The sequence below is a fragment of the Furipterus horrens genome, unplaced genomic scaffold (genome assembly GCF_987537825.1).
Source record: "Furipterus horrens unplaced genomic scaffold, mFurHor1.1.pri manual_scaffold_1, whole genome shotgun sequence".
Lineage (NCBI taxonomy): Eukaryota > Metazoa > Chordata > Mammalia > Chiroptera > Furipteridae > Furipterus > Furipterus horrens.
In genome coordinates this window covers 64,899,386-64,916,533 of record NW_028327171.1, presented here as the reverse complement: position 1 = coordinate 64,916,533, position 17,148 = coordinate 64,899,386, and the positions used below count along the sequence as shown (strand labels likewise).

At 35.1% G+C, this 17,148-nt stretch overlaps 1 protein-coding gene across 1 annotated transcript in view; it reads right to left on the bottom strand.

Annotated features, from left to right (window-relative positions):
* The window catches only part of LIPI (lipase I), a 58,802-nt gene extending 43,116 nt beyond the window's left edge, over window positions 1-15,686 (bottom strand). Inside the window, exons 1-4 of the mRNA XM_090286493.1 lie at window positions 15,641-15,686; window positions 7,328-7,713; window positions 4,781-4,889; window positions 2,140-2,241 (exon numbers count right to left, since the gene is read on the bottom strand). Coding sequence (XP_090142619.1) covers window positions 2,140-2,241; window positions 4,781-4,889; window positions 7,328-7,713; window positions 15,641-15,686 — 643 coding nt within the window. The remainder of the gene's footprint in view (window positions 1-2,139; window positions 2,242-4,780; window positions 4,890-7,327; window positions 7,714-15,640) is intronic.
* Between the last annotated feature and the right edge of the window lie 1,462 nt (window positions 15,687-17,148).

Genomic DNA, 17,148 nt, shown 5'->3' with positions numbered 1-17,148 from the left:
TTTATTTATTTATTTATTTATTTTACCTTCTAAGCATGTCTCTCAAAACATTACACTTTAGATTTGATGACTTTGAAAATATATATAAATTGACTCATATTTCATGTACGCTTTTGTGCCTGGCTTCCTTAGAGTATTAGTATACAGGGTGAGGCAAGAGGAGGTTTACAGTTGCTCATATGGAAAATAATACAATAATTAATAGATAATAATGCAAGAATAAATGCTGTGTTTTGTGTACTTACAACTGTAAACCTACTTTTGCCCTGCCCTGTATTTGTGATATTAATCCACATTGTCAGGCAAATGTACAGTGTCAAAAATCTCTGTTCCTCTTTTGTGATTGTCATAAAAAGACCAATCAAAGAGGCCAACTCTATGACAGCTAGTGGCAACTTAGATCTGACAGGCTGTCATCAACAGATGTTGAGAGTAGAGATAGCCACCATATATGTGGATTCCAGATCAAATATATTCAGAAAAAAAATGTTATGTTGTTGCTGACATGTACCGTGTAGATAGTCCTATGATGGTTGCATCTGTACTGAATATGTACAGACTTAGCTTTTTTGTCATTACTCCCTAAACAATATAGAATCACAACTATTTATATAGCATTTACATTATATTAGGTATTATAAGTAATTTAGAGATTATTTAAAGTGTATAGGAGGATGTGTTTAGATTAAATGCATGTATTGTGCCATATTACATAAGAGACTTGAACGGCTGTGGATTTTGGTATCTGTGGGGGTCCTGGAACAAATCCCCTATGGATACCAAGAGATGACTAGATAAGTCAATCCAAAAGTTTACTAGGAAAAGTAAAAAATGCAAGCAAGAAAAAGAACAAGTATAAAGAGCTAATTCAAAAGGCCACAGGCAGACTAGAAATTGGGATTTCAAAAGAAGAGTTCAAACAAAGATGAGAGTAACTGGGCAGCAGGTGTGCTCTTTGTGGAAATGTTACGCTGATATAAAGAGATAGAGATAAAAGAGACTTGAGATTTCGGGGTTATTCTACTAGGATATGAAACTTTTGGCACCGTAGGTTAACTTAGATTCAAAATAAGGAGCAGAATTGTTCCCCTTATCGGCTAGTCCCTTGGCATATAGACATAAAAGTTAAAAAATTGTCACCTGTGGCATTTATATTCCTCACAAAATGGTTGATATGGATCACCACAAAACAAATTCAGAGGAATAGGGAGCAAATAAATTACCTGGACCAAAGAGAAAGCGAAGCTGAGAGGACAGGGAAATAGGGACAGTCTGAGTGCCACTTCTTCTCGTCTCTACCTTAGCACCACGTCTTCCCCATGCCCACAACCACAGTACATCTTTATCAGAGTAATATACTGGCCAAGTACAGACTCTGTAATCAAAAGGTATGATTTCTAATCCTCTGTCACTTACTGGCTTTTGACCTTGACCCTAGCTTCTTCATTGGTAAAAAGTGAATGATAATGTTTACTTATCTCATAGAAACTTAGAATTCCATAATTAATTCAAGTAAAGAACTTAAAACATTGCCTGATGGATAGGAACTGCTCAATAAATACTACTCTAATCAGTTTCAAATAGAATCAGGGTCATCTAAATTATTTTTTGAAAGTGTCTGTCCAGTGTTCTCTTGCCAAAACTATCAATAGGTTGTCAGACATTATCAGGAAGGTAATTAAAAATGATAGAGAAATTATTTCCCTACCTTTAGGAAAAGGTATTCTCTATCTGTGCCTAAATTACTGTGCTCAGGTCTAGCTGATACACATCACAGCAAGAAAATGAGTGGAGAGAATGGTCACCTAAATACATTAAACATGGGGAAAATTGTGATCAAATCAATAAAGCTGTCAATAGAATGAATGGGATGAAGTATTGTTTTTTATAAATTTCAGTTTTTTTGGATAACATGATGTTTCTTGAAATCTGAAGGAAAAGCTGAAAGCAGAGTGTCATTTGAAACCACAGGATTTCACTAACTCCAAAAAATATTGCTTGTGGGAAACACAGTCACTCCATAGTTACAGATTTAATATCATGTTATCCTCTAATCTTTCCCCTCTTATGTTCTCCAAGTGTCTATAACCCTTTTTTTTCCATTTTCAAATAATGAAACAATAAATCCTGCATTGGTACCATCAGTATCAGAATGGATGACATCCACAAACTTTGCATCTGTGTAATCTAATCTGCCATTTGATGGTTTTCCAGAGAATTTTGGCCCAGCAGGGTCAAGACCTAAAATTCAAAAAAGAAATGATCAGTCTATTAATTAAGTCTTATTATAGTGTTCATTAGATAATATGCTTGCATAATTATTACATTATAAACATAAGCCTGCACAGTTTTAGTTTAAATCTGTCTAAAGACAAATTTAAAGAAAAATAAAATTGAGTGAATAACTAGTATCTTTACTATCTGAATAACACTTTTTACCAATCTTCAGAGTTTATCAACAATATAGTATTAAGTCACACTAGAGATGCCTGACAAAATATTGAAGGATTTATTTTTTAGAACTTCTATTTAAGAAGTAATTAGAAAAAAGAATGGTACAACTTTAATAATAAATAACTACTACAATTCTTGAGGGGGAAATAACCAATGCCATCCTGGTCCTATCTTGAACCTCGTGTCTTAGTAGTTCATTCTGGATATATCTATATGTAGGTCTAAAATGATTTTTAAGTGTCATATGCAATTTGAGCTATAGGAAAAAATGTATTTATTACTGTTTTATATTTAAATAAACATATTTATCATTTATTTCTCACAAGTTTACCACTCACACATAAGAAAAATATATTAAAAGGTCCATGGAATATGAATATATTTCTGATGTAGTTGAAATTCTAAATAAAAATTCTAGGCTCATAACCTAATGGAGAGTATCAAAATAAGGAAGAAGGAGATAAAAGTCAATGCCTTGAGAAGATCTATGACATTGAAGACACAATCACCTTAAAAAGTAAAATACAATGTTGCTTATCTCAGGCCCTTCTATTATTCTTGGTTTATTTAGCCCACATATGGAATGAAATAGAAACTTCTCTCTTCCTATAAATCATTCTGATGTGGAAGCACCACATTTTCTGGCCTTGTAAACTTTCCTAATTACTTGGCATGTGGGGCCTTTCGAACTGGACTAATATGTGAGTAAACACACCTTCAAATAAAGTAGATTGCCACCAGTTTAAACTGAGCTAGCATGGTGATTGAAAGAGAATGGACTTTGGGTGTTAGAGACCTTTGTGAAAAATCCCGGCTTAGCAGTTGCTAACTTTTTAACCCTCTCACATTCATTCGATTAACCTCAGTTTTCACATCTGTATAATGAGAATGATATAAAATCTGATTAAAGTAAGGTATACTAAAGGCTTGTAAACATCCTAACAATCTGTAAAAATTGTCCACATCTCCCCTCCCCTTTTGCTTAATTTCACTAAAAGCTCTATTATGTTTTATTTACTCTTGAAATTATTACAAATCTTTTATGGGCACGGATCTCCACAATTTTTTAAAAGCTACGTTTTTGGGGAAAGGGATAGTATCCTACTAGTTCTAAAATCACCGCCATTCCAGGGCCAGGTGGGTACTAGAATTATTGAAGGCAGTCACTTCGTAAATTATGTAGTTGTCTAATCACTATGCTGTATACCTGAAACTAATATAAAATAATATTAAATGTCAACTGTAATTGAAAAAATAATAATAAAATGAAATACTCACTGATTGGCACTTGGGTCAACTGTGAGGTCCAGAAAACCATCTGGACCCCTAGACTAATTGGTGCTGAGAAACGGCACCTTACTGGCTGGATGGCATCACAGGCCGGGGGAAAAGCTGGCTACCACTGTCCAGTGACAACTCCACGCTAAAGAAGTGGAAGCACGCTTGTATCTATCTAAGCCACTTCTGCCACTGTCCCCATAAAATTAAAGCATCCTCCAAGAAGACAGTGAGCATAGAAAAAGATTTGTACTCCAATTTGGGTTCTTGTCCTAATTAGGTTGCACCTGAGAGCTAGGAAGACCAGGTGGCTGTGATTTTCCTAGAATGGGCTGCTGTGCTGTGTGGTTATAGACTGGAGAACTCAAGGGAGCACCATTTGCCATCATATCCCTAGAGATGTACAGAGTTCAGCCTGGCCTTATAACCAGTCCATCCCTACCATAAATCAAAGTGTTCCAATACAAAGAAAATCTATAATTCTAAAACAAATAATCACCAGCATTCCTAAAGGAAAGCATGACAACCTATATCAGTATTATTTGGTTACCAAACTTACTGGATGAGATCATTCTGTTAAGGAAATATGAGGGGAACTGGAATTTGAAATCCCTTAAGTTTGAACACCAACTGTTGATTCTCCTGTCATCCCAGTAAATTTTTTTTTAATTGAAATACATCAATGTTTGTCAAAATTAGATACAGTACATATTTATATTTTTAGTTAATACATGAAAAAAGATTTACATTTAATGGACCAAATTTTTCTCTAGATTGTCATAATACTATGTCCTTAAAGATCACATGAGGCTGCAGAAGTTGACTTGATTATTTTAAATTCTATGAGGGGAACTTAAGCTCAGTTAAGAACCAAATAAGACTTTAAAATTTAACTAAAACAAAGTCTAGTATTTGAATATAATACAGAAAAAAATAATTGTTTGTGCATCATTTTTATTGCTTAAATATTATACCTATTAAATTTCAAATAGTTACTTCTCATGCTTAGAAGAATGCAAAAACATTCATTTTATCAAAAATATTTTACCTGTTATTCTTCCAAGTTGACCTTGAAATATCTTTCCAACAAATCCACTAATATGAGCCCCTAAGCTCATACCTATGAAGTGAAAATTATCAAGAGATGCTCCATGCTTCTGCAATTGAAAATACAGTGTTATAATTTTCACTTCAGAAAATCACAATTTATGCCTTTTGCATCAGTATTCTAAAATTTGTTATTTTCTCTAGGTCAGTCTATTTATGGAACATAGGGAGTGATATTTTATAATTTCAAAACAACTATATTCAGCTTCTTCCATAATATATCTGATTTTTCTCTATATATATTTAATAATTACATTAAATGTTTATATAAAAATTAAAAGAACTTTCTCATCTATTATCTAGAATAGTATATGCAAAATAATATATTTAATTAATAAAGCATTTTGTAATAATAATAATTAAAGATTATTGGATACTTAATTTTGTACTACCTTGACAAGTGCCTTATAAATCTCATATTGAATATTCACAATAGTCCTGAGTTATTTATTTTTATCCCATTGTCAAAACTGTTCCTGGAACTTATAAAATGCTGAGTAAATATGGTTTGATAAGGAGTTGCCCAAAGCCACATATTCATATACTTATAACTATAAGGGCAAAATATGGACTTCAAGTCCAGGTCTGTTTAACTCCAAATTACATGCTAATCAGATTGTGTCAAAAATTCTTGGAAAATTGAACAACGTGAATAATCATCTTTACCCCTGAGATAATAAAATGAGACTCATGGAATTTAAATGATTTCCCTGGATCGTAGCTGGGGGGTGACAACATCCAATCTTTCAAGCCTAAATTTTAAACACCTCTCAGAGTTTCAGACATGCCTCCCCAGTGGGGGTGGGAGGAGGGTGGAATTAGGAGTTTAAATAAGGGAGGATTTCTTCCCCCATGCTCTCAAGGAGCAAGTCATGGTCCAGTTTATACAGTGACACATCTGATGGCTTATAAAAGATGTGGAGCATTTACTTCTAATGAGAAACTGAACTCAAGCTTTCCAAGTACAGGGTGGTCATTTTCTTCAAATTTTTCAGAGCAGGGCCCAGAGACCTGAGAAAGTATAGCTTTCAAATTTAGTGTTACTGATCTTTTCATATTTTCTCAATATGAAGCTTTTGTAAGCAATGCCACACTTAGAAATTTATCTAACACTACCGATTTTCATAAATTTTTCTCTTTAACATTCACATTTCCCACACTTTGAGGCAATTGTTAGTTAGTTAAAGACCTGCTAAAAGGAAAAACCAATGAGGCAATGTAGAGACTTGCAGTAAGAACAGAGTTGCTTCAATTACCTGTCTCTCTAGAGGGATGATTTGGTTTTGTACAAATTTGAGTATGTGAAAATAATCATAATAGCCGATTTTATTCAATGATTATTATATGAAAGACACTGGTTAAAAATTAATTTTATTTAATACTTATGTATTGTTATAAAGTTTTGTCATTCCAAATGAATAACTAAGGAAATGAGGCAGAGAGGTTAAGCAATGGCTCAAAGTCACATAGATGATGAGATGGATTTGGTCTTTGAAACCCTCCAGTCTGACTCCCAACCACTCCATATAACTCCTTCTTGGCTGTGTTGTGCTAGCTCAATTTCAGCAGACTGGGAAATTAAACACAGCACATCTCAAAGGCAGATTTCAAGCCCATGATTGCCCCCTAAATCAGATATCACCCTTTTCCTCTCGAGCGCCAATCACCACCATCTCTCTTTAAAAAAGATGTGGCTCTCCATTTGCATTGGTTTTTTAAACAGATGACCTACCTGTCCTGAATTTATTTCACCTATCCCAACCTTGGGCCTAGATGCTGGGCAAATATGAATGGAACTGAGACCTGCCTCCAAGGTTGGCAGAAGTAAGCTACTTTTCAAGTTGTTTTTCCCTCATTTTTATCAATTCACACTTGATTAAATGTAAACATATTAGCCATAACTTAGAAAAAATATCTAAAGTATCTAATGAATATGTAGTTTATGTCCTGTATCCATGTAGAATCAATACCTTATCCTGAAATCTGTATAGGTAGAATTAAAAACTTAAAATCTTAAAATATTTTAAGATAAAACACAGTAACAATCTTTAAGATAATTAAAAGAAATAAGACAGATCATGTCTAGGTATAAACTTATCCATTTACACAAATTTAAAAAAGATGGCTGCATACATTACCATATCAAAGCAGGAAATCTGAATGTTTATGAGAAAAAAGCATTACACATTAAAAGTATTAAAAAATGTTATTTGTCCTGGCCATGTATCTCATTTGGTTAGAGCATAGTCCCGAGGATTTGATTCCCAGTCAGGGCACTTACAAGAATCAACCAATAAATGCATAAATAAGTGGAACAATAAACTGATCTCTCTCTCTCTCTCTCTCTCTCTCTCTCTCTCTCTCTCTCTCTCTCTCTCTCTCTCTCAATGCAATAAATAATTTTTTAAAAATTTATGAACACTTTGTAGTCTTGCATAACACACGGTATATTGTATAACACATATAATACATAACATTCCAGACTTACCAAAAGCCTCTTAATGCACTCACTCAAACGCACAGCAACTTTTCTGGCATTTTTAACTGCTCTTTTATAAATAAAAGTTGTAGCACCCCGGTTCCAGTCTACCACAACTATGTTCATATCATCTTGGTTCAGCAAAACCCTTAGAAAGTTCTGAAGCCATGATGGAACGGAGCCCATTGGTCTGTATCCATGAATAAGCCAGACTGTTTTCTTACTTGTGTTGAAATTAACGTTAAGTGAATTATCCTGCTCAAACAGTGGCTCAGCACAGTTTAGGTTGTTCCTCGTATACATTATCAGAAGCATCTGAACCTTGGGATTAAATAAATCACTGAAGGAATCCTTTATACTTAGCTCAGAGAATTTTAGGCATGGTCTTTTATTCTCTGAAATTAAAAAAAAAAAAAAAAATTCAGTTACGCTCAGTACTGAGATAGTATTTGATTCCATTCTTGCTGCTCTTATAAAAAATAGAATTGAATGCAAAGAGTAGGAAAATTAATTTCATTAGTATGTCAATATAATTTATTAAACAAGTCCAATGTTGATTTGTTGGTTACATAAAAAGAATTTTTGAACCAGAAGTATTTAAAATTTATAATAAAATAATAAATAATAAAATGTGTTAATTAAAAATTAAGAATTATTTTTATCAGTAAAAATAGCAATTATGTGAGTAAAATAATTAATATTATTAATAAAGAATTATGCACATCAATAAAAATAGATAAATTGATTATAGCTTTAACAAAAAGCCTGCAGAAAATACTTATATATGGATAATAAGCATTAGAAAAATACATTTTACCTGACTAGTGATCAAATAAATACAAATCAAAACAATGTTATCATTTTTACTATCAAATTAAACAATAGAAGAATCCTTTTAATATTCAATATTTGTGAGGGTAAATGGAACAACTATTCATATACATGGATTCTGAGACATAAATAAATACAACATCCTTTTGACATTTTATATGTGTGTGTGTTTATCACACACACATGATCTTAAAATATTTATTCTTCTTGATTTTATTTCTAGGATATATATTAATAAAATAAAAATTTATATTAAATGTAAAGATATTAATCACAAGGTTATGTATAATCACACAAAAATTTTGAATGCTTCAGATATCATCTTATGTTTTCTCATCCATGTGTGCATTTTATCTATGTATCCACGTATCTGTCTCTGTGTCTATAAATCTATCTGTCTATCTGTATCTTCCTACCTACCTATCAATTCATCCATTTATCCTAGAAGGAAAGAGAGCAGAAAATAAGTAACTAAGCCAAATCAATAGTCATCGCTAGCTGTTGACATAATGGTTACCTTATATTTTCTTTGTCATAGTTTTTCAGAATCGTAAATTTTTTTCAAAACAAATATATAATACCAAATTTTTAAATTAGAGTATATGCTTGTACTAATTCTGAAAGTTTAACTTGGTAAGAAAATTTGAGAAAACAATTTCTTGATATATTAAAAATTCACAGAGGGTTACTATACATTATACCAGTAATTCTACTTCAAATAGTTTATCCCAAGTAAATAATTACCAAACACATTTTAAAATGAACTAATATAAGTTATTTCAATACTAGAAAAATAGAAGTGTTTAAATGCCCAGAAATGTTAATTTCATTAAGTAAACCACATATTTACATATTTGATAAATATAAATATATAAATAAATAGATAATATGTTTAATAAACCATAATATTATGTTAATATTTATTAATTAAAATCATTCTAGTTTGGCAAATATATATGTGATACTGTGATAATTATTTAGAAGATATAGGAGGAAGGCAATGAAGGCAAAGCAAGACCTGCATAAATTCCCAAGTTAATATGAAAAGATACTTGGACAAGTGAAAATCCTTGATACTTCATTTTTTATAAGTACTAGGGAATGAGGAAGTTAAAAAAAGGTATAAAGTAAACCACAGTGCAGTATCTGTTCTTATTAGACTGTACAAATAGTGTAAGGAATTGTGTACATCCAGTTTCCCAGCCTTTTGAACCGTGAGAAGGCCAAATGCAATTGATACATCCAAACTGTTGGTCCATCCAAACCGAGTTAGAGTTTACTTGGCCTTAGAGGAATAAACCAGTAAGATCCTGTTAGAAAATAAGGAAAATAAATCACCCAAAATAATTATCTATTATCTATTACCAGATGTAGAAGTAATTACAGTAAAATATAGTACTCCTATTAGACTGCAAGAAAAGTCATGAAAAAAAAAACAACAGTTGATTATTTTAACCTAGTTTATACTGCTTTATAATTAACCAAATCATACACATCTGTCATTTCCTTGGATCTTCTCAAGGCAATAAAACGTATTCATGGACACGGACAACAACAGTGTGGTGATTGCCAAGGGGGACAGGGGATAAGGGGACCAAATGGTAATGAGAAGAAAATGCAATAAAAAAACTTTAATAAATAAATACATAAATACATAAATAAAATAAGTTTCAGAGAAATTAAGTAATTTGGCTTGGAATAACAAGTTACTAGTACTTGAATCTGGGTCTTTTAATCATAAATCCCATGCTCTTGCACATTTTTCTAATTTTAAATAAACTTGGTACAATAAATTAATAAAGTTGGTTGTGGTATCTGATTTTAGTAAATCAACAACAATAAATTACTAGTCAACATCAGAAATATTTTCATGCAATTCAGAGAAAAATAAAGACGAATTTATTGAGGCAATGAACTCAGATTGCATGGGATTTGAAAAGATCATTGTCCTACAAACATCCTACTAAGTAAGATTCTACAAATTTCTATACTCTTACTACTCAAAGTGTGGTTCACAAATCCATGGGCATCACCATATTAGAAATGCAGAATCTTTGGTTTCACTTCCAACCAGTGGATAAGAATCTCCATTTTAAATAAAATTCTCAGGTGTCCTGTATCACATATTGTAAATTCTATCATATTAGAAAAATTAATACATTTTTCTGAATTTCATTTTCTTCAGTAGTGAAATGATAATGAACTAATTATCTTTAACAACTCTTCCAGTTTACTGAAAAATAAGATTTGGCTAACTACAGCCTGTGGGCTGAATCTGGTTGGCAAGTTAAGAATTGTTTTTACATTTTCAAAAAATTGAAATAATATTTTATAACATGTAAAAATTATAATAAATCCCAATTTACTGTCCATAAATAAATTTGTATTAGAACACAATCACAGTCAGTTCTTTTTAAATTGTCTACAACTGTTCTCATACTATGATGGCAGCGTGGAAAAAATGCAAGAGACTGAATGGTCCTTAAGGTCTAAAATATTTATTATCTGGCCCTTTACAGAATTATTTGCTGACCCTTGCTATAATAATAATATAGCAACCACAACTGCCAATTGAACAGTTTATATGAATCAGAAACTGTACTGAGTATGCATATAATTTTAATGTATATTCATATATATTTATATATAGTTTGTTCAGCAACTTGTGCACTTTCATTTTATTCTATTAAATTCTTTAAAAAACATTTGACTAATCTGTTTTTCTTAATGTTTTTTTTTAATTTTTTTTAAGGAAGATGTAATCACATAATGATTTTTATATTGAAGAGTTTGAGATACGACCTCCAAGAGGTATATATCAGAATCTTTAGTGGAGAAGGGAGGAACATGTGTAATTTAAGTAAAACATTCTTATATAAACAAATTACTGATAATTCAATGAAATTTACTAGGCATGTGGGAATTCAAGGAAAATGTGAGTAAGCATAAAAGTCTGCATGGTTTAAAAATGACTTGAGAATCACTGAGATCTTTAATCTCCTTGGTTCCTATCTATTCGTCGTCGTCGTCGGCAGCCGTCCGTCTCGAGAGACGATGGCGAAGCTTCTTGAGAGTCTATCTGCACCGCCGAGAATGGCTGTGCAGTCCGATTCGGGAGTGACAATCCCTGCCGCACTTGGTACAGGTGAAGGCAGATGGCTGTTGTTGCTGCTGCTGAGGCTGCTTCCGCCTCGATCTTTTCTGGACCGCCTCCTCGTTGCGCGCAGCCTCTGCACGTGACGTACCTTGCCTGACCGCGAGCCTCCAGGCTAGGCGGTCGTCTGCTTGAACTTCCCATGTGTTGAGATTGATGGAGCATTGTGTCATGTCCTTTTTGCAGATGTCTTTGAACCGCAGTTTTGGGCGCCCTCTCATCCTCTTGCCTTCTGCTAGCTCGCCGTAGAGGAGGTCTTTGGGGATATGGCCTGCATCCATTCTTTTGACATGGCCGAGCCACCTGAGGCGTCTCTCGCTAAGAACTGCATGCAAACTGCTCATATTGGCTCGCTTCAGCACCTCGGTGTTGGGGACCTTATCCTGCCAGGCGACATGCAGGACGCGTCGCAGGCACCTTATGTGGAAGCTGTTGAGTTTCCTTTCGTGCCTTGCGTAGGTGGTCCACGTCTCACTGCCATAGAGGAGAGTGCTGAGTACGCAGGCTTGGTAGATGCGCAGTCTGGTTTTCTCAGTGAGGCTGGAATTGTTCCACGCTCGCCGGTTCAGTCTGGCCATAACTGTGGCTGCCCTGGCGATTCTCCGGTTGACCTCCAAGTCGACAGACAGAGAGCTCGAGATGGTGGACCCGAGGTAAGTGAAGTCGTTGACAACCTCCAGGGTGTATCCGTCGATGGTGATGCATGGGGGAGTCCCCGTGCCTTGAGCCATAACATTCGTCTTCGTCAGGCTGATGGCTAGTCCGAACTCCTTGCATGCGTGGGAAAGGCAAGTGACTAGCTGCTGGAGTCCCTCTTCGGAGTGTGATGTCAAAGCTGCGTCGTCGACGAAGAGCATCTCACGGATGAGCACCTCTTTGACTTTGGTCTTGGCTCGTAGACGGGCCAGGTTGTAGAGCTTGCCATCGGATCTGGTGTGAATGAAGACACCCTCGCTGCAGTCCTTAAAGGCGTATTGGAGGAGCATGGAGAAGAAGATTCCGAACAGCGTAGGCGCGAGGACGCAGCCCTGCTTTACTCCGCTGCTGACTGGGAAGGCCTCAGAGGTTGCGCCGTTGTAGGACACCATGCTGTGCATGTTGTCATGAAAGGACATGACCACAGCAAGCAGATGTGGTGGACAGCCAATCTTCCGTAGCAAGCTGAAGAGTCCGCTTCGACTGACCAGATCAAACGCCTTCGTGAGGTCGATAAAGGCGAGGTAGAGTGGTTTATGCTGCTCGTGACACTTCTCCTGCAGCTGGCGTAGGGAGAAGATCATGTCCACTGTTGAGCGGCCAGCTCTGAAGCCACACTGGGACTCTGGGTAGACGCGGGAAGCAAGGGTCTGCAGGCGGGCAAGAGCGACCCGGGCGAATACTTTGCCGACGACGCTGAGGAGAGAGATGCCCCGGTAGTTGTTGCAGTCGCTGCGGTCTCCTTTGTTCTTGTACATGGTGATAATGTTGGCGTCTCTCATATCCTGGGGGATGTAACCCTCCTTCCAGCAGCGACAGAGTAGATGGTGGAGCGGCTGTAGCAGGACTGGTTTCCCGCTCTTTAGGATTTCTGGAGGGATTCCGTCGCTTCCTGGTGCTTTCCCGCAAGCGAGGCAGTCGATGGCTTTGCCGAGCTCTGCCGCAGTAGGTGGGGTGTCTAGCTCCTCCATGACTGGTAGGTCTGGGATGGCGTTAAGAGCAGTGTCTGTTACGGTGTTCTTCGTTGCGTACAGCTCGAGGTAGTGCTCGGTCCACCGCCGCATTTGCTGTTCCTGGTCAGTGATGACCTCACCTGTCTTGGACTTAAGGGGGGCGATCTTGGAGGGGATTGGGCCTGTTGCCTTCTTGATACCCTCATACATTCCTCGTGTGTTGCCTATATCGGCGGCTTCCTGAATGCTTCTGCACAGGTTTAGCCAATAGGTGTTGGCACAGTGGCGGGCGGTCTTCTGGACTTTGTTCCTGGCAGCCCGTAGAGCTTGAAGTGTACTGGGAGTGGGCGTGACCTTGTAAGCCAGTAGGGCCTTCCTCTTAGCCTCGATCACGGGTTCCATTTCTTCCCAGTGAGCCTCGTACCAGTCAGCGTTCTTCCGCTCTTTCTTCCCGTAAGCAATAATGGCGGAGTTGTATATGGCGTCGCGGAGACGTGGCCAATTGGATTCGATAATGTCATCTGCCGCCACTCCCTCGCCGAGTGCATCTTCCATCCTGTTGATGAATTGCTGGGTCTTAACTGGGTTGCTGGCACAACTGGTGTTGATGCGTGGGCGACCCTTCATCTTGGAGTGGTGCAACCTCTTCGGCATTATGCGCACCTTGCTTACCACGAGGGCATGGTCCGTGTCGCAGTCTGCACTGTGGTAGCTGCGGGTGAGGAGGGTGCTGCCAATATCCGTTCTTCTGGTGATGACGAGGTCAAACTGGTGCCAATGACGGGAGTGGGGGTGCCTCCATGACACCTGGTGGATCTCTTTGCACTTGAAGAATGTGTTTGTCACGCACAGGCCGTGGTGACACAAAAGCTCAAGCAGTCGCTGACCATTCTCATTGATCTTTCCTCTCCCAAAGTTTCCAAGGCAGGTGGGCCAGGCCATGTGGTCGGCTCCTACTCTTGCATTGAAGTCTCCAAGGAGATAGAGAGCGTTACTTCTGGGAATCTTGGATAACGTTCCTATCTATTGTTAATATCTAAAAGGCCTACTATTTTAGTGAACAGAGACAGAAACATACTTACTAATCATATATGAGTTTTCCCAATAAGAATATAGGCAACTACCTAACTAGTAACAAAAATAATAATAATCTCAGAAAGTAAGCTATATAAATTTGGAGTACAAACTGTGATGTTAGAATGATGTAAACCATATGACACAAAGCTTAGGAGCCTAGACTTCAAATTTCTCTGTCTCTCAAGTTAAGGTATTATAACTTTACATTACAGAAACATAAAATACCTATAAAAATTTTTCCTAATAAGTAAAATATAAATGATAACTGTATATTAGTGCCGTTTAAATTCTGTATTTGAGTTGTGGGGGTTCAGAACAAATCACCATAAGATGTGGCTCTGTGGTATTCAGATTCTTTGAACTAAACACAACCAAGACCCAGTAGGCTCAAGAGAAGTTTCTCTCCCCTCCCCTTAACTATATAGACAAATTCGAATTAGGGGCCTGGCCCATAATTAGAGATTATCTAGATATATTCTTTTTTGACCTATCTATAAGGCAGGGAAATTTTCTAATTGCTAAATGGCTACTATTATTATCCTGTAATTGACTTCCCCTCCTCTGAAGCCCAAGGTACCTTATTTTATCTTTAGCTTATAATCTCATATATACCATTTTCACTTGTCTTTGAATCTCTCATGTCTATGGGGTTCTCATCCATATGTATGTATTAAATTTGTTTTTTTTTTCTCTTGTTAATCTGTCTAATGCCTATTTGATTATTAGACCAGCTTAAAGAACCTTGAGGGCAGAGGAAAGTTTCTTCCTCCTCTACAGAATATAAAACTCAAATACTTCCAAAAATGTATAATTAGCTCAAATAACTAATGGAAGAGAAATAAAAAAATAATTTGAATTTCTAGGTTATATTTTTAAGTATGTTTAAAGCAGTGAAGAATTTTAAATAAATAAAAGCAAAGAAAATAATCTGTTTTTTTAAAAAACCCTACAAAAAATCATTCATTGGGAATTTTAAATTTGTTATTTTTTCTTGTTACATAACATAGAACAAATAGTTCTACTTATTGCCATAAAGTAATAAATAATATTATTAAAATTAGTAAACCTTATTACCATAAACCAGTTTTGGTTTTGGTTTTGCTTTAGCATAATAAGACAAAAAAGAAAGAAAGAAAGCAAAGGAAAGTTATAGTATATGTTTACTTTGTTTTACAATTGATAATATATAAAATTTTTCCTCTAAAGCAGGGCTATTTGAACAAATGAAATTGAAACAAGATATTTATTATATCGTAATTTCCAAATGAGGAATTTCTTTATTACTGAATTATTCTAATTTTTCTTGAATATTTCTATTTGTTCTCTATATCATCTTGTAAAAGGTTTTCTAGTTACTAATTATCTGGAAAAATACATATAAATTATAAATTTTACCAAATATATATATATACATATATATATATATGCACACACACATACATACATACATACATACATACACAAACTTCCCTTGTACTAATCTGTTTCATATCATTAGTATCCATAATCATATTTTTTCATATCATTTCAGCATTTTCTATCCCATAGTACAGACCATACTGATTATTTTTTACACAATTTTAAAGATAAATCAAATTATCAAGATCTTACCAGACTTTGCCCAGCACATCAAACAGAGAAATATGTACACTCTCATTTGGAATCTGATTAAAAAAATTTTAAATTACTCAGATTCACCAAAAAAGAAATTCTGAAACTCAGTGAGGTTTCTCTTCCGTAGGATTGTCACAGTCTGCTAGGTTTTAATGAAAAAGATCCCTGATGTTTTGCTCCACCCTGTTTGTTGAAAAGGTGAGGTAGTTTGTTTTCTCCCAATTAGCTTGTGGTTGTGAGAAAGATATTCAAGGCAAAGACTTTGTAATAAGTCACAAACATTCAACTACACAAGTTGAATTTAAGGGAAAGAAAAAGCTAATTATATCTTTTTTTATTCCTCTTAGCCTCAGGATTTCAGAAGTGGTTGGGAAGAATATATTTGTTGAAAGCCTAGAGCAAATGTGATGTTAGCAAGTGCTAGAAATGGAAAGAGTCAAAAAAAGGTTGTGGTTTATGTTCATTTTGATTATAAACTAAGTTGTCTTTATACACCATAAAATCAATAATGAAATCCATATCCATCAAGCTGTCAAGTATAAAATATGACTTTTTCATGTTTATGTCATTGAAACCCAAACTCAGTGGGTTTCAAAATGCTAGCTTGTCTCTTGAAGTCTACAATTTGAAGATAAAAAATATTTTTGTCTCTAGTATAATGAACATTTTAAAAAATTATTTTAGGTTTTCTGTACATGGTTACTTAATTGTTCTTTATTTTACTTCCAGCAATGGAGTTTAGTAGGCAAGGAATACAGAGAATTGTTCTAAATACATGCATTATAAGTTCAAAATTAAATTTGTTTTTTGGAAATCTAAGCCTGTAAATTTCCAAAGATACTTTAAGAACAGAAGTGCTTAATTTAAATCAGTGATCATCAAGAACCAGCCTGAGGTCTGGGAGGTGTTTCAGAGGACTCACAAACAAAATGAGTTATTCATTTAAAAATCATGAAAAATTTAATTGCTAGTGAAGCCTCCTCATTATTTTATCCCTCTTTATTGCTGGGGATTTTATGTGAAACTTCATTTTTAAAAGGGTGCCACCATTAAAATTAGACTGAAGATCACCAAATAACCTAGGTCCATCCACATTATTTAGCTATAACAACTGCACTTCTCTAACAAAGATGTAAGTAGACTACATCATTTCAAAATCTAAGAAAGAAAATATAATTGTCATACATATTAAAAGTGATTTTTCTTAACCAGTTTATATTCAGATTAAAAGATAAATCTTTCCTATTTAACATTAATTTTCCTTTTGCTTTGTGCTTTTGATGTGAACAGTGTAATATGAATCTTGCACATTATTTTCATGTTACCATTCTAAAGAGTTCATATTGAAAAGGTCAATTTGGCATTTAAGACAGCACAATAAGTATCAGTTTCAAAATATAATATTGCATTTTCATATTTTTTACTTACTGTCAGTAGTGAGGAAATTAGGATTATCAATGTCTATTGCATTAAGTAGCAAAATATTAAGGAATGATGAAATATTA